General features: G+C 34.3%; 6 protein-coding genes across 6 annotated transcripts; 3 read left to right on the forward strand and 3 right to left on the reverse strand.

Annotated features, from left to right (window-relative positions):
- Positions 1-396: 396 nt before the first annotated feature.
- Positions 397-1,641, reverse strand: TRM12 (Trm12p; the record flags this gene model as incomplete). Its single annotated transcript, XM_015611072.1, has 1 exon — positions 397-1,641. One exon carries the CDS (start codon positions 1,639-1,641, stop codon positions 397-399), a length of 1,245 nt encoding a protein of 414 aa, XP_015468131.1.
- Positions 1,642-2,106: 465 nt separating this feature from the next.
- AC631_02243 (uncharacterized protein) lies at positions 2,107-3,504 on the forward strand (the record flags this gene model as incomplete). The annotated part of the gene is made up of 1 exon (XM_015611073.1): positions 2,107-3,504. The coding sequence occupies one exon, from the start codon at positions 2,107-2,109 to the stop codon at positions 3,502-3,504; it is 1,398 nt and encodes a 465-aa protein (XP_015468132.1).
- A 687-nt stretch (positions 3,505-4,191) lies between these two features.
- On the forward strand, positions 4,192-6,135 carry UBP1 (ubiquitin-specific protease; the record flags this gene model as incomplete). Its single annotated transcript, XM_015611074.1, has 1 exon — positions 4,192-6,135. One exon carries the CDS (start codon positions 4,192-4,194, stop codon positions 6,133-6,135), a length of 1,944 nt encoding a protein of 647 aa, XP_015468133.1.
- A 173-nt stretch (positions 6,136-6,308) lies between these two features.
- Positions 6,309-7,283, forward strand: AC631_02245 (25S rRNA (uracil2634-N3)-methyltransferase; the record flags this gene model as incomplete). The annotated part of the gene is made up of 1 exon (XM_015611075.1): positions 6,309-7,283. The coding sequence occupies one exon, from the start codon at positions 6,309-6,311 to the stop codon at positions 7,281-7,283; it is 975 nt and encodes a 324-aa protein (XP_015468134.1).
- A 107-nt stretch (positions 7,284-7,390) lies between these two features.
- AC631_02246 (glucose-induced degradation complex subunit) lies at positions 7,391-8,926 on the reverse strand (the record flags this gene model as incomplete). Its single annotated transcript, XM_015611076.1, has 1 exon — positions 7,391-8,926. One exon carries the CDS (start codon positions 8,924-8,926, stop codon positions 7,391-7,393), a length of 1,536 nt encoding a protein of 511 aa, XP_015468135.1.
- A 269-nt stretch (positions 8,927-9,195) lies between these two features.
- On the reverse strand, positions 9,196-11,631 carry AC631_02247 (uncharacterized protein; the record flags this gene model as incomplete). Its single annotated transcript, XM_015611077.1, has 1 exon — positions 9,196-11,631. One exon carries the CDS (start codon positions 11,629-11,631, stop codon positions 9,196-9,198), a length of 2,436 nt encoding a protein of 811 aa, XP_015468136.1.
- Between the last annotated feature and the right edge of the window lie 556 nt (positions 11,632-12,187).

The following is a 12,187-nucleotide window of genomic DNA, read 5'->3' on the forward strand; positions in this document are numbered from 1 at the left end:
CTGACCGACAACGGTTCATCGAATGCTATTGTTTATCACAAAGTACCGGGTGCATGTGGATAATAAGTGTGACAAAATGTAAATAATTAACCTGAACTAATATTTCAGCAGATGTAGGAAAGGCTTCCTGGAGATTTGTCAATGTAGGAATACCTGGCAAACTAGTACATCTCACGGATTAATTGACATCCTATTTGACTGGTAAATTATGCGGCATAGCATCATCTACACTGACATATTCTTATCTACATTATTATTGGCCTAGGAAATTAGAAAATTATGTATGCGATATAGGTACGAGGTTGAACTGTAGTTCTGTTATGGAAGAATTTGACTTCCACATGGATATATATATATATATGTGCCATATATGTGACAGTAGTAAGTATATGTAGGCTACTTGAGCGAGATATCTATTACCACATGCCATATGTCTGGGGCAAATGTTTTGACCCTGTTTATGGCGATCATATTCCCTTCGAAGTAACTTGCCGCCTTTTGGCCTATTTTGACAAAATCATCTACGTGTACATTCTCATGAACATGAATAACGGTTCCCGTGGACGAATTCTGTACCAAAGCCTTTGTAGTGGGCCACGATGGTACGGAGGTCGGGAGAAGCCCAAGATTTATATGCGCAATAGGTAGGATCTTCTGAAATTGTAGGTATCTATCCATAGCAAATTCGTTTGACTCGTGGAAAATATATATCACCACACCATCTTGATCGCAATTAGTGTAGGAAGTATGGTCAAACAGGTCTTGTCTCCCTATCAACTTGTATTTGTAGCCATTTTGAGTGACACTCTTTATCAATCCCTGGATAGACCATGGATTGATCTCCCAGCAGAAAACTGTAGCCCCATTCCTGAGATAAGAGAGTGTGAAATATCCTATGCCCGCGTACAAATCAAACACACATTTCTTGTTTGCATCTTTGCACTCTTCCAACACCCTTTTTTTCTCTTTTATGTTTCCTCTGGAGAACATTGTAAATCGAGGTGCCCATGTCTGGTAGATTCCGTTTTGAACAGCCGAACACCAAAAGGCCCTTTCAAAATCTTCTTCTGTAGGATCATCAAACATCTTTTCAGAGGGTTCAGGTCCAAAATCACCGTATACTGGCAATATATTGAAAGGTCTTCTCATTACATCTTCTTCTATAATCGGCTTGTTCACCGCAATATGCGTCAATCCGCTCGGAAAAACCCCACTTAAAAGTATATGTCTGAAAAACTCATCCTTGATACCCACATCTTCAAACAATCTGGTCCATGTATCAGTATCAAACGTGCCTGAATTTAGTAGAATCATTGGGGGATACACTGACCATTTTTTCGGTACATGTTGCATCAATGTCTCTATATCTTCCCCTACCTCCTTTTTTGTCAAAAGCTCCCTAACCACCGCTTCCAAGGTTCTTCTATGACCTTCATCAGCCTCGTAATAACCAATTTCTATATCCTTTTCAGGAATACCTTCTAATTCGTCTATATTCTCACATGTAGTATACAATTGGTGCAAATTCCCTGATTTACTAATCTTCTTATTCCGATTAAATACCCCTAGCTCTTCCAAAAATACTTTAACCGACTTGATCTGGACTGCATTCTCAATTCCAATCACTATACACCTAGTCATCCTTCTGATATATCTAACTATATGCCTGTTATCATCGTAGTATTATTTCTGTGAAAATTCAATCGATTATGTAATCGTTTGGTGTGTTTTTGAATCCCGAGAAAATTAATTAAACGTCCAGTCGAATTATAGAGGATAATTTATCTATACAAGTTAATCATATTTAAATTAAATCAATTAACTGAAAGTTTAAGGTACGAAGAATCTACGTTATTCTTAACAACTTAAATCATTTCAATCCTTTTTTTTAATATAATTTTTATTATTATAGACATATTTTTATCCTTCATTTATCAAAGTCGTGGAGGTTTTTTTTAGTGGTATTATATTGAACTATTAACAATCTATTAACAATCTATTGAATACTATATTAATATAGATTTTTTATCCGATAACAATTACCTTTTTATATCCGTATACAAAACGTGTTACTTTATTAATTAAAAGTTTTTTGCATAATCAACAATGTCAGATCAACAAAGCACTGAGTCTGTGAAGCACACTGAGGCTAATGAACAACTACCAGTCGAACAACAAGTAGAAAGTTTGGAACAACAAGAGGTTAAAGAACAAAAAGGACCAGCTGTTGAGGAAGAAAAGCAAACTACTATCGAAGAACAGCCAAAGGAACAAACGGAGGAACAACAAGAACAACAACAACAGCCACATTCAGGCCAGCAAACTCAACAACAAAAGGGAAATGATCAGGCGGTAGATACGAATCCAGCAAGTGCAGTTGAAGGTGGACGTGAAGTTTCCAACAAAATCTTGTATGTTGGAGGTTTGCATAAATCAGTTTCAGACGAAATGTTGAAGGATTTATTTGCAGTTGCGGGTGCAATCCAATCTGTTAAAATATTGAATGATAAGAACAGACCAGGATTCAATTATGCTTTCATTGAGTTTGAAAATACTCAATCTGCAGATATGGCTTTGCACACACTCAATGGAAGAATTATCAATAACTCCGAGATAAAAATCAATTGGGCATATCAATCTTCAACCATCAGCTCATTAAATCCAGATGAACCAACCTTCAATATTTTTGTGGGTGATTTATCACCAGAAGTTGACGATGAAACTTTAAATAAGTCATTTTCTAAGTTTCCATCTTTGAAACAAGCCCACGTTATGTGGGATATGCAAACCTCAAGATCTAGAGGTTATGGTTTTGTAAGCTTTGGTCAACAATCAGATGCTGAGTTAGCTTTACAAACAATGAATGGTGAATGGATTAGTGGTAGAGCGATCAGGTGTAATTGGGCTTCTCATAAACAATTGAACAATAATAATAATTATAGAAACAACAACCGTCATCATCAAAATAACCGTCAATTTAGACCTTTTAACAATGCAATGCCTCAACAACTTCAAAATCAAAATAATGGAATGCCTGTCGGAAATGGTCAATTTAATCCAAACCAACAAGGTAATATGCCCCCATCTCAGCAACAACTTCATAATGTTTCTCAAGCAAATAATTCGAATAATGGTAATCAGGCAAATATTCCAGTAATGTCTCCTCAGTCATACGACATTGTTTTAAGACAAACCCCTTCATGGCAAACTACTGTGTATTTGGGAAATATCGCTCACTTTACACAACAAACAGACTTGATCCCATTGTTACAAAATTTCGGCTTTATCGTTGATTTCAAGTTCCATCCTGAAAGAGGTTGTGCATTTGTTAAGTATGACTCCCATGAAAGAGCTGCTCTTGCGATTGTTCAATTAGCTGGCTTTACTATCAATGGCAGACCATTGAAGTGTGGTTGGGGTAAGGATAGACCTCCAATGGGTCAATTCCAGAACTTCGCAAGAGGTGTTCCACCACCACCAATGTACAATCAAGGTAGACCATAGACTAGGCTGACCCACATGTGTACAAGCAATTTGCATATTAGACATGAAGAATTTCATCTCATAATATCAAAGAATTTCGTATCTGTATATGGCCGACTTTTTTTTTCATTTTTATCATCTCTTTTCCACCTTTTTTTCTCCTGTTATCCCTGTATGTCTTTCATTCATTTGGAGGCATTGGACTCTTGTTTTGTTATGTAAAATCCAATATAAAAGCTAAATAAAAAAATATGTTACTTAGTGGACATGAAATATTACACAAACCAATTGCTCCATCAATTTTTCTTTTTATAAAAAATAGCTTCATTACAAAGAACATATACACTTTCATTCTAAAGATATTTTTACGAGAGAACGGAAAGTACTTGAGCTGATCAGTTCTTTTGGTTCTTCTGTATGACATTGTATATTTTCAAAGAATCAATAGCATTTTTTGTTTTATTAACTATAATAGTCGTTCCTTTAATTAATCAAACGTTCTTAAACAAAGTGCTTCCTGTTACATTCTTTAGTAATATTGTCCCTAGTGGTAACATAACTTCCATATCCAAATTCATTAAGTCTAACAAAGTATCCCTTGCGACAACTTCGTCATTAGTTTTATTAAGTATATTCCTTTCGCTTTATTACGGAAAACATTCTTTAACGTACAGTATTCCAGAGATAATTAATAAAGCTTTTTCTAATATGAATTCAGGCTACAGGTATATGACATCAAATAAATCAAGATTTGGACCTTCCAAAAAATCAAGAGAGACTAGGTTCGCTGTTAAAAATGGTGGAGAATTAGGAGGTATAAGCAACGACGGAAACACATGCTTTATGAATTCAGTATTGCAATCGTTGGCTTCATCCAAACATTTATTGAAATTTATAGATTCTTATCTATACTCGGATATCGAGATTTCAGGAGAGGCTGCACCAACTACGTTGAAGTCTAACACACCAAAACCAGACTTAGTTTTCACAGCTGCATTGAGGAGGTTCTTGGAAGGTATTAATGGATCGTATGGATCTAGAGGTAAAGAGTTTAGTGCAAAACCTTTGTTGAATAAGATGCCTAATGGACCGAAACAAAACTTTTTCACCGGTTATAATCAAGAAGATGCACAAGAATTCTATCAATTAGTGATGAATCTCGTTGAATCAGAATACAAAAAAGATTCTAAGTCTAGGCAACTGACACCTGAACCTGAAAGTTCTGAGAAGTTGCCCAGTGACAAATTTGTTGATAGTGCATTAGTTCCTAATTTAATTTCCGGTTGTGAAGAATTAGGTAGATTAGGTAAGGTTTATGTACCAGCTTCACAAGTTGATCCAAATTTGTTAGAAATTGATCACAAAGTATATCCATTGGATTTAGTTACCCCAGTCGATGGGATATCTGTTGAAAGAATTGGATGTTTAGTATGTGGTGAAGTAGGTGGAATTCGTTACTCTGTTAACAGTGGTTTAAGTTTGAATTTACCAAATAAGTCATCCTACTATTCTGGATATGACTTAAATTCATTAATGAATGATTGGATAGCGCCTGAAATAATTGAAGATGTCAATTGTAATAGGTGTGGATTAGTACAAACGAAGGAATTCTTACTAGGCAAAATTTCTGAAGCAAATAATGAAAAAATTATAGGACAATTTCAGAACAGAGTTAATGAAATTGAAAAGGAATTGTCACAACCCCATATTACGGATGACGTCTTCGAAAAATTATCGATTAAACAGATGATTAGAAAAACAAAAAAATCGAAACAAATATCTTTAAGCAGACCACCACCTTTATTGGCAATCCATATAAACAGATCTGTATTTGATCCAAAGACTTATATGATCGTTAAAAACCCTAGTAATGTTGCATTCCCTTCAAGATTTGATTTGACTGCATTTGTTACAGAGCCTAAAGACATTAATATGGATGCGAGATTACCATTCAGAAAGCAAGATGAAAGAACTATAAAAGTCCCTCTTTCAGATATCAATAAAGTTTCTAACAGCTCCGAATCTGAATCGTCCAATGATGTATCTGTTTCTGATCAAGATAATCTTGAAGACAAGGAATCATTAGAAAGTAGCAAATACAGTCATTCAACTGTTGACTCTTCTGAGAACGAGAGCAATTCAAGCCCATCAAATCCAGAGCTCCTCTACAATTTAAAAGCCGTCATATCTCATTTCGGAACTCATAACTACGGACATTATATTTGTTACCGTAAGTTACGTGGATCATGGTGGAGAATCAGCGATGAATCTGTGTATGTGGTAACTGAAAGTGAAGTTTTGAATTCACAAGGTACGTTCATGTTATTCTATGAATATAATGATGGTGTGAATGAAGTTTTACAACCATTGGATGATGATGATGAAGTAGAAGATCAGGAACTGGACAGTGGTCGCGGTAATCTGCAATCCGCTTTAAGAAATGGGACATATGAAGAGAAAAATACCCAAGAAAGTGCTTCAAACGAAGACGGCTACTTAAGTAATAAGGATGATGAAGATTCCGAAAGTAGTGGCTTGAGTGACGACGACGATATTGGTCTTCTGAAAGAAAACTTAGGAAGGGAACCAGATGAAAACATCCTCTCAACGGATGATTATAATGTTGAAGAGGGGCGTGCTTTTCATATATAAATATTGACTTAGAAAATTTTACATAGTGGGTAGTATAATTCAATACATCAGGCAAAATCATTAGATTTATAACAAAATCCAAAAGCGTAGGTGCGAAAAACGGCTTCTGAATTACGATGCTCATCTTAAATTTAATCTCTATATGAATAATATTTTACTTAAAGTGTTGCATAATGGCAAAAAAACCAAAAGGCAAATTAGTTAATAGTAAAGGTTTGAAGGGTGCTCTAGCACGTCTTGCTACCAAAGAAGAATTGCTTAAGAAGAAAGAAAAATCTCTTGAAATTCAAAAGGACAAACAAGCATTGAAAGAAAAGTCCATTAAAGGTGGAAAAAATAATAAAAAGAAACCCCAACGTCAACAAATTCAACAAAAAGGTTTACAGCCGTTCAATATAGATGACAAGCTTCTACTTGTTGGAGAAGGTGACTTTTCATTCGCAGTATCTATAATCAAGGAAAATTTTATTGCACCAGGAAATCTAATAGCAACCAGCTTCGATTCTAAGGATGAGCTAATACAGAAATATCCTAACGTAGAAGACAATTTAAATTTTCTTATCGAAGAAGGAGTACAAGTACTTCACAGTATTGATGCGACTGACCTAGTCTCTTCTTTAAAATTGAACCATAGTGGTAAGAATAAAAAGAAAGTGAAATCTCGATTATTCTCTGACAACAAGAATTTAGACTACATAATGTTCAATTTTCCACACACTGGTAAGGGTATAAAAGATGTGGACAGGAATATCGTTGATCATCAAAAGTTAGTATTGAATTATTTTAAAAGTTGTAGGGAAGTTTTCAAATTGGTAAATAATGATATGGAGAATGATTTTGCAGGATATGCTTCTAGTGCAGTAAACGAAAATAAAGGTAAGATTATTTTGACATTGTTCGAAGGTGAGCCATACAATTCATGGAACATTAAAATATTGGGAAGAAGTGAAAATTATAAGGTTGAACGTTCAGGAAAATTTAGTTGGCAAATGTTTCCAGATTACCATCACAGGCGAACTAACAGTGTACGTGACACTACAAAACCTGCAGCAGAAAGAGATGCAAGGATATACATATTTGAGCAATTTACTAAAAAGGAGGAAGATGATAAAAAGAAGAGGGCCGCCGATTCTGATTCGGATGATTGATCATTAATTAGATTTATATATTCTATCATAGACGCATAATAATCGTTATATTTCATAAGGAAATAAAATAAAAATAAAAGACAATAATATACAAACGAAATCGTAGTCTAAGCAGGATATACTCTTACACAATCATCAATAAGGAATATCTCACGAGTCAAAGGGTCTTTAACCTTTCCCATCCTTAATAGTGTGTTTTTCTCTGATAAATATTTCTCTGATGGGTTTAGCAATTTGTCGAATGGATATATATTTCCATTCGGTAACTTGAAAGGATTGTTGAAAATGCTTGTAATTAGTTGAGCATAAGGCAAATTCTTACTCAATTTATATAGCTCAGGTGAACATACCGGACAATGATTTATTTTGTTCAACAACTTATAATATTTATTTGGGCCCCTGTATTTTTTATCTGTTAATACTGCTAAATCTTTCTTATACACATTCTCATTAGATTCTAATGATTCAATGTATTGCTTGAAAATAGTGTTTTCGGTATTACAATAACATGATTTTGTCTTTAGACTTGATAATCCAGCAGATAAATATATGAATAACGGATAATTTCTGGAAATACCATATAGCTTTGTAAAATTTTCAATAAAACACTGAGATAAACTGTCCCATCTTTCGTTCGATAATAACTTCTTATATTCCTTAAACCGTGGAGATCTGATAACTAAAGAACTTGAAAAAGGGATACTTTTATCGACTTGTGTACTAGCTTTTTCATTAATAGCCATATAGACCAACAAACCACCTATTTCTTTTAGTTTGTTCAAATTACTTTCATGATTTATAAATTCTTGAGACTGGTAATTACCTTTATTCCCATATGGTGAAAGGTTCGCTTGGGAATACTTTATTGCTTCATTCACATCACCTTCTTCTATGAGTGACAAAAATTTGCAATAGTTTATTTCAAATTCTAAATTGGAATTTGCTTTTTTCAAGAAATTCCTATTCTCATTGAACCAGGCAATCACTAATGAAAGATCATGGTTTTCTATTATTGAAACAAACACCTTGTTAAAATTATCATATAAATCGTAATCAATAAGTTTCGTAAATTTGGGATTTGTTTGAGATATGCTCTTTAATAACTGCAACCCGATATTCTGATCTGATCTTGTATTGGACTTAATCAAATAATCAATAATTAGCAAATTGGTTTGATCTCTATACCAGTTAATTAAGTTAACATTGTGCAAATCCAAAAGCCTGTCCTCATCCTCCATAGATTTCGGTGTAGCCAAGCTTTCGTCTCTATTATCGTCTGAGTCAATTGGACTAGCATTCAACTCAGGAACAGCATTTGTTTTGATAGTGTAATTAGTTAATTCAGTTAAGTTTTCTAAACGAGCCATTATTCTAGACCTAAATATTTCGTCTCTACTTATGGATGTCTGTAATCTCTTCTGAAATGTCTCGAAACTCTTTATCAATTTATTTATCATTTCAATCTTTATTGCCGTGGGCAATTTGCTGTTTTTCTTGATTTTTGCCACATCTTCACCAACTGATTTCTTTTGTTTCTCTATTTGCTTTTGAATAGCTTTAAAATTCTTCTTAATTAATTCCGTAGGAATTTTGAATTCCGTTAGCCTCGTCTGAATATGAAAGTTCACGGTTGGCTCACTCATACTCGAAAGACACCTATAACCTATTACTCTTGAATATTTACTACTTATCTAAATTGGATTGTTTTGTTTCAGTATGTAATTGGTACAATTATTGATTAAAGTATTATATAGATCAAGGGATAGTATTCTGGGGAAAAGTATAATTTAAAAATGCGAAATTTACAACTAGATATTAATTTTGATCTGACAGTATACATTCATTATAAAATCTACAACATGCTAGATTCAAAGCTTTGTTACAAATATGAAGAGTTTTAAAGAAAACTTAATCAATCTTCATCACTATTAATCTTAAAATGGTCATCCGTGCCAGGCGATATATTCTGGCGATTTTGATTCAGTCCATTTAATTCAAAATCTGCTAACTCTAGGTCGCCATCATTACTTACTTCGTTATTTAGCTTAAAATATGACCCGTTACCGGTTCTGCCCTTGGTAACTAAATTAATTATACTGTTGAGTTTAGTTTTAGTTTTACCAACCAAGGCAGCTCTACCACTTCTACCTATCAATAACCACACTATGAAGCCTATTAATGACATGAAAACCAACGATCCGTACCAACGATGAGGTTCTATGTACCATTTAGATTCCTTATAATCAGGATGGTATTCTGTTTCGTAATCAAATATCGGATATTTAGCACCTTTTAAAGGAAGGCTGAACTGGGGTCTTGGGAGAATGCCATTTTGCTCGGCTCCAAAATGGAACACACTGGATGATGCTGAGTGATAAAATCCGGATCTTGGTATCTTATCTTTGTTTGTGATACGGTCCTCTTCGGATAATCCAATTGTATCCGCCGTAAAATTATTGAATGCTTGAACATATTCATCATTTGCATAAAGAATGGCTCTACCAAGAGTCCATGAAAAAGACGAGCCTCCCAACTTTTCGACTAGCTGTAGTGATTTGAAGCGACTATTTTCTGCTGCATATTCATCTATTCCAAATCTAGGAAAGCCTAAGCCGAGATGCAAAAAATTCAAAATCCAAGACGATTTAAAACATAAGTCGGCCAACTCCACTTCAGTCATTTGGTTTTTCTCTGGTCTTATATTATTCAACTCAATAAGTCTACTGAACGATTGAGAACACAATTTGGAAGTTGCTTTGTATATCACTTTATAATCATAAGTATCGGCCGTATCTTTTTCTTTCAGTTTTTTATCTAATGTGGTAGATAAATCTCTTCTACTATTATCGTCATATGACAATAAATTAGTAATAGCATCCCAATATCCACTTACACCTACAAAATGATTCACGTCAAAGTCGAATGCTGGAATCAAATCATTTAACAAACACGAGCTAGATTCATCGCTGTCTTTGAACTCCTTACAATTTTCATCTTTCCCGGAACCCGTACTATGTGTGGAGTTATGTAATACAGGAAAAATTGATTTCAAACACTTGTTGAAATCGCTTTCACCTGTGAAATCTACAGAGTCTTCATTAATAACTGACTTAGTAGTGTAGCCCTTTGGCAAGCATGGATCTGGAATTGGACTGTGCGAACTACCATAGTACGTGGGATTATTCAACTGATGTTCTTCAGCATACTTTTCAGTTAAAAATGACAAATATCTACTATGAGCTTGGAACATCCCAAATCCTAAGAACGAATCGGAATAAACGTCAAAGGCGAGCTCAGTTGGTACATTGAAATTGCCAATAGAATTTTCACTTCTTCTGGTTGGTTCCTTATGCTGCTCATCTGAAGTCAATGTAGGAAGTTCCATAAGCTTTACTTTGAAAAGGTTATTTTGATGTTCCTGAACCTCCGTAGAATTAGGTTGAAAAACTACTTGGGTCGAAGCTCCTCCCATATCCAAGAGTCCATAAGTAGTATGGTTTTTTCCATGTTGATGATTCAGGGGGTTGTCAAGTGCGCCAATCAAATAATTTATGGAAAGCCAACCATATAAGCCCTCAACATCCCCGTCTATAACATTAACATGTGAAGAACACTCAGGGATAAAAAAATCTGAATTTTGTGTTATATATTTGCAAATATTGTCTAGAATTTGTTGCTGTTCTGTAGGAGGTAATAACCGCATACCTCCGGTCGAATGTAAAAATATTGGTGTTCTAGAATGCTGGGATTTAGGAACCACAGCACTTGCTAGTTGAAGCAAATGTTTCAAATGATGATTTCCGATCTTCTGAATGCTTGAATTAAAGGACGAAATTCCTGGCTTAATTTTTTTATTCCATTTCTTTTGGGATCCCACGAACGGTAATTTTCGAGCATTACCTTTCTCCGACACCTCTTTATCATCTTTATTTGTATCATTCCCTTTGTCTTTGCCTTTCTCTTTCTCTTTGACTTTACCTTTGTCTTTGTCTGTCTCTCTATCTTTACCTTTATCTCCATTTTTATCCTTATCTTTATCTTTTTCCTTATCCGAATTGTCACTTTCCACTTCATTTTCCAGATCAGTGTCTTCATCATCATCCCTACCATCAATGCTGTCAATGGAAAATCTTCTGACCAATTTGAATTCCTTATTCTCGGCTATTTCATTCAAATCTATATCATTGGTAAGAATATGCAGAGGGTTCAACCAATTATAAACATACACTCTTGAACCTTTAGATCCGGCATCTATAACTACAATATAGTCATAAGGTATGCCGTCTTTTGATTCAATAGGTCCTGGTTTTATGACTTTTTTCTTCTTTCTAGGCTCCAAGAAACTCATCTCTGAAACAACTGTCAGTAGTGATCTATTTATTCCGTGAATATTGTTGGTATAATATTGACTATATAAATATTCTCAATTCTTATTACACAAAAGCAAACGATAATTAGGCTGCAACTACATTGATGAATTTCAGCTAAATTCATATCAACATACTTATGACCTCAATTAACGGTTAACATAGTACAGTAAAGAGTAATTAGATTTGAAACTTTCAGTTAAGTCAATCAAATGTGAAATTTACATTAAGTAGACGACTAATTGTATGATTAAAAATTCTTTTTCAAGACCAAAGAACTACACATACTATAACTATGGGAAAGTCCGGCAATTTATTTTATAGGCACTATCATAAAATGTAACCAGATCTGTCTGGAAAGAGAAAATTAGAAACTCCTAATATTATTCACCAAATCAATTTATTTACTGTTTAATAAAATACCATATTAACTTGAATATCTCCTACAGAGAATCAAGTACCTAAGTGAAGAGAAATAGGCTCTTCAAAGAAGTAAATTAATCAAGCCATTATAAAATATTAGTAACTTTCCCTCTT

The sequence above is a fragment of the Debaryomyces fabryi genome (assembly GCF_001447935.2).
Source record: "Debaryomyces fabryi strain CBS 789 chromosome Unknown contig00037, whole genome shotgun sequence".
Taxonomy (NCBI): Eukaryota; Fungi; Ascomycota; class Pichiomycetes; order Serinales; family Debaryomycetaceae; genus Debaryomyces; species Debaryomyces fabryi.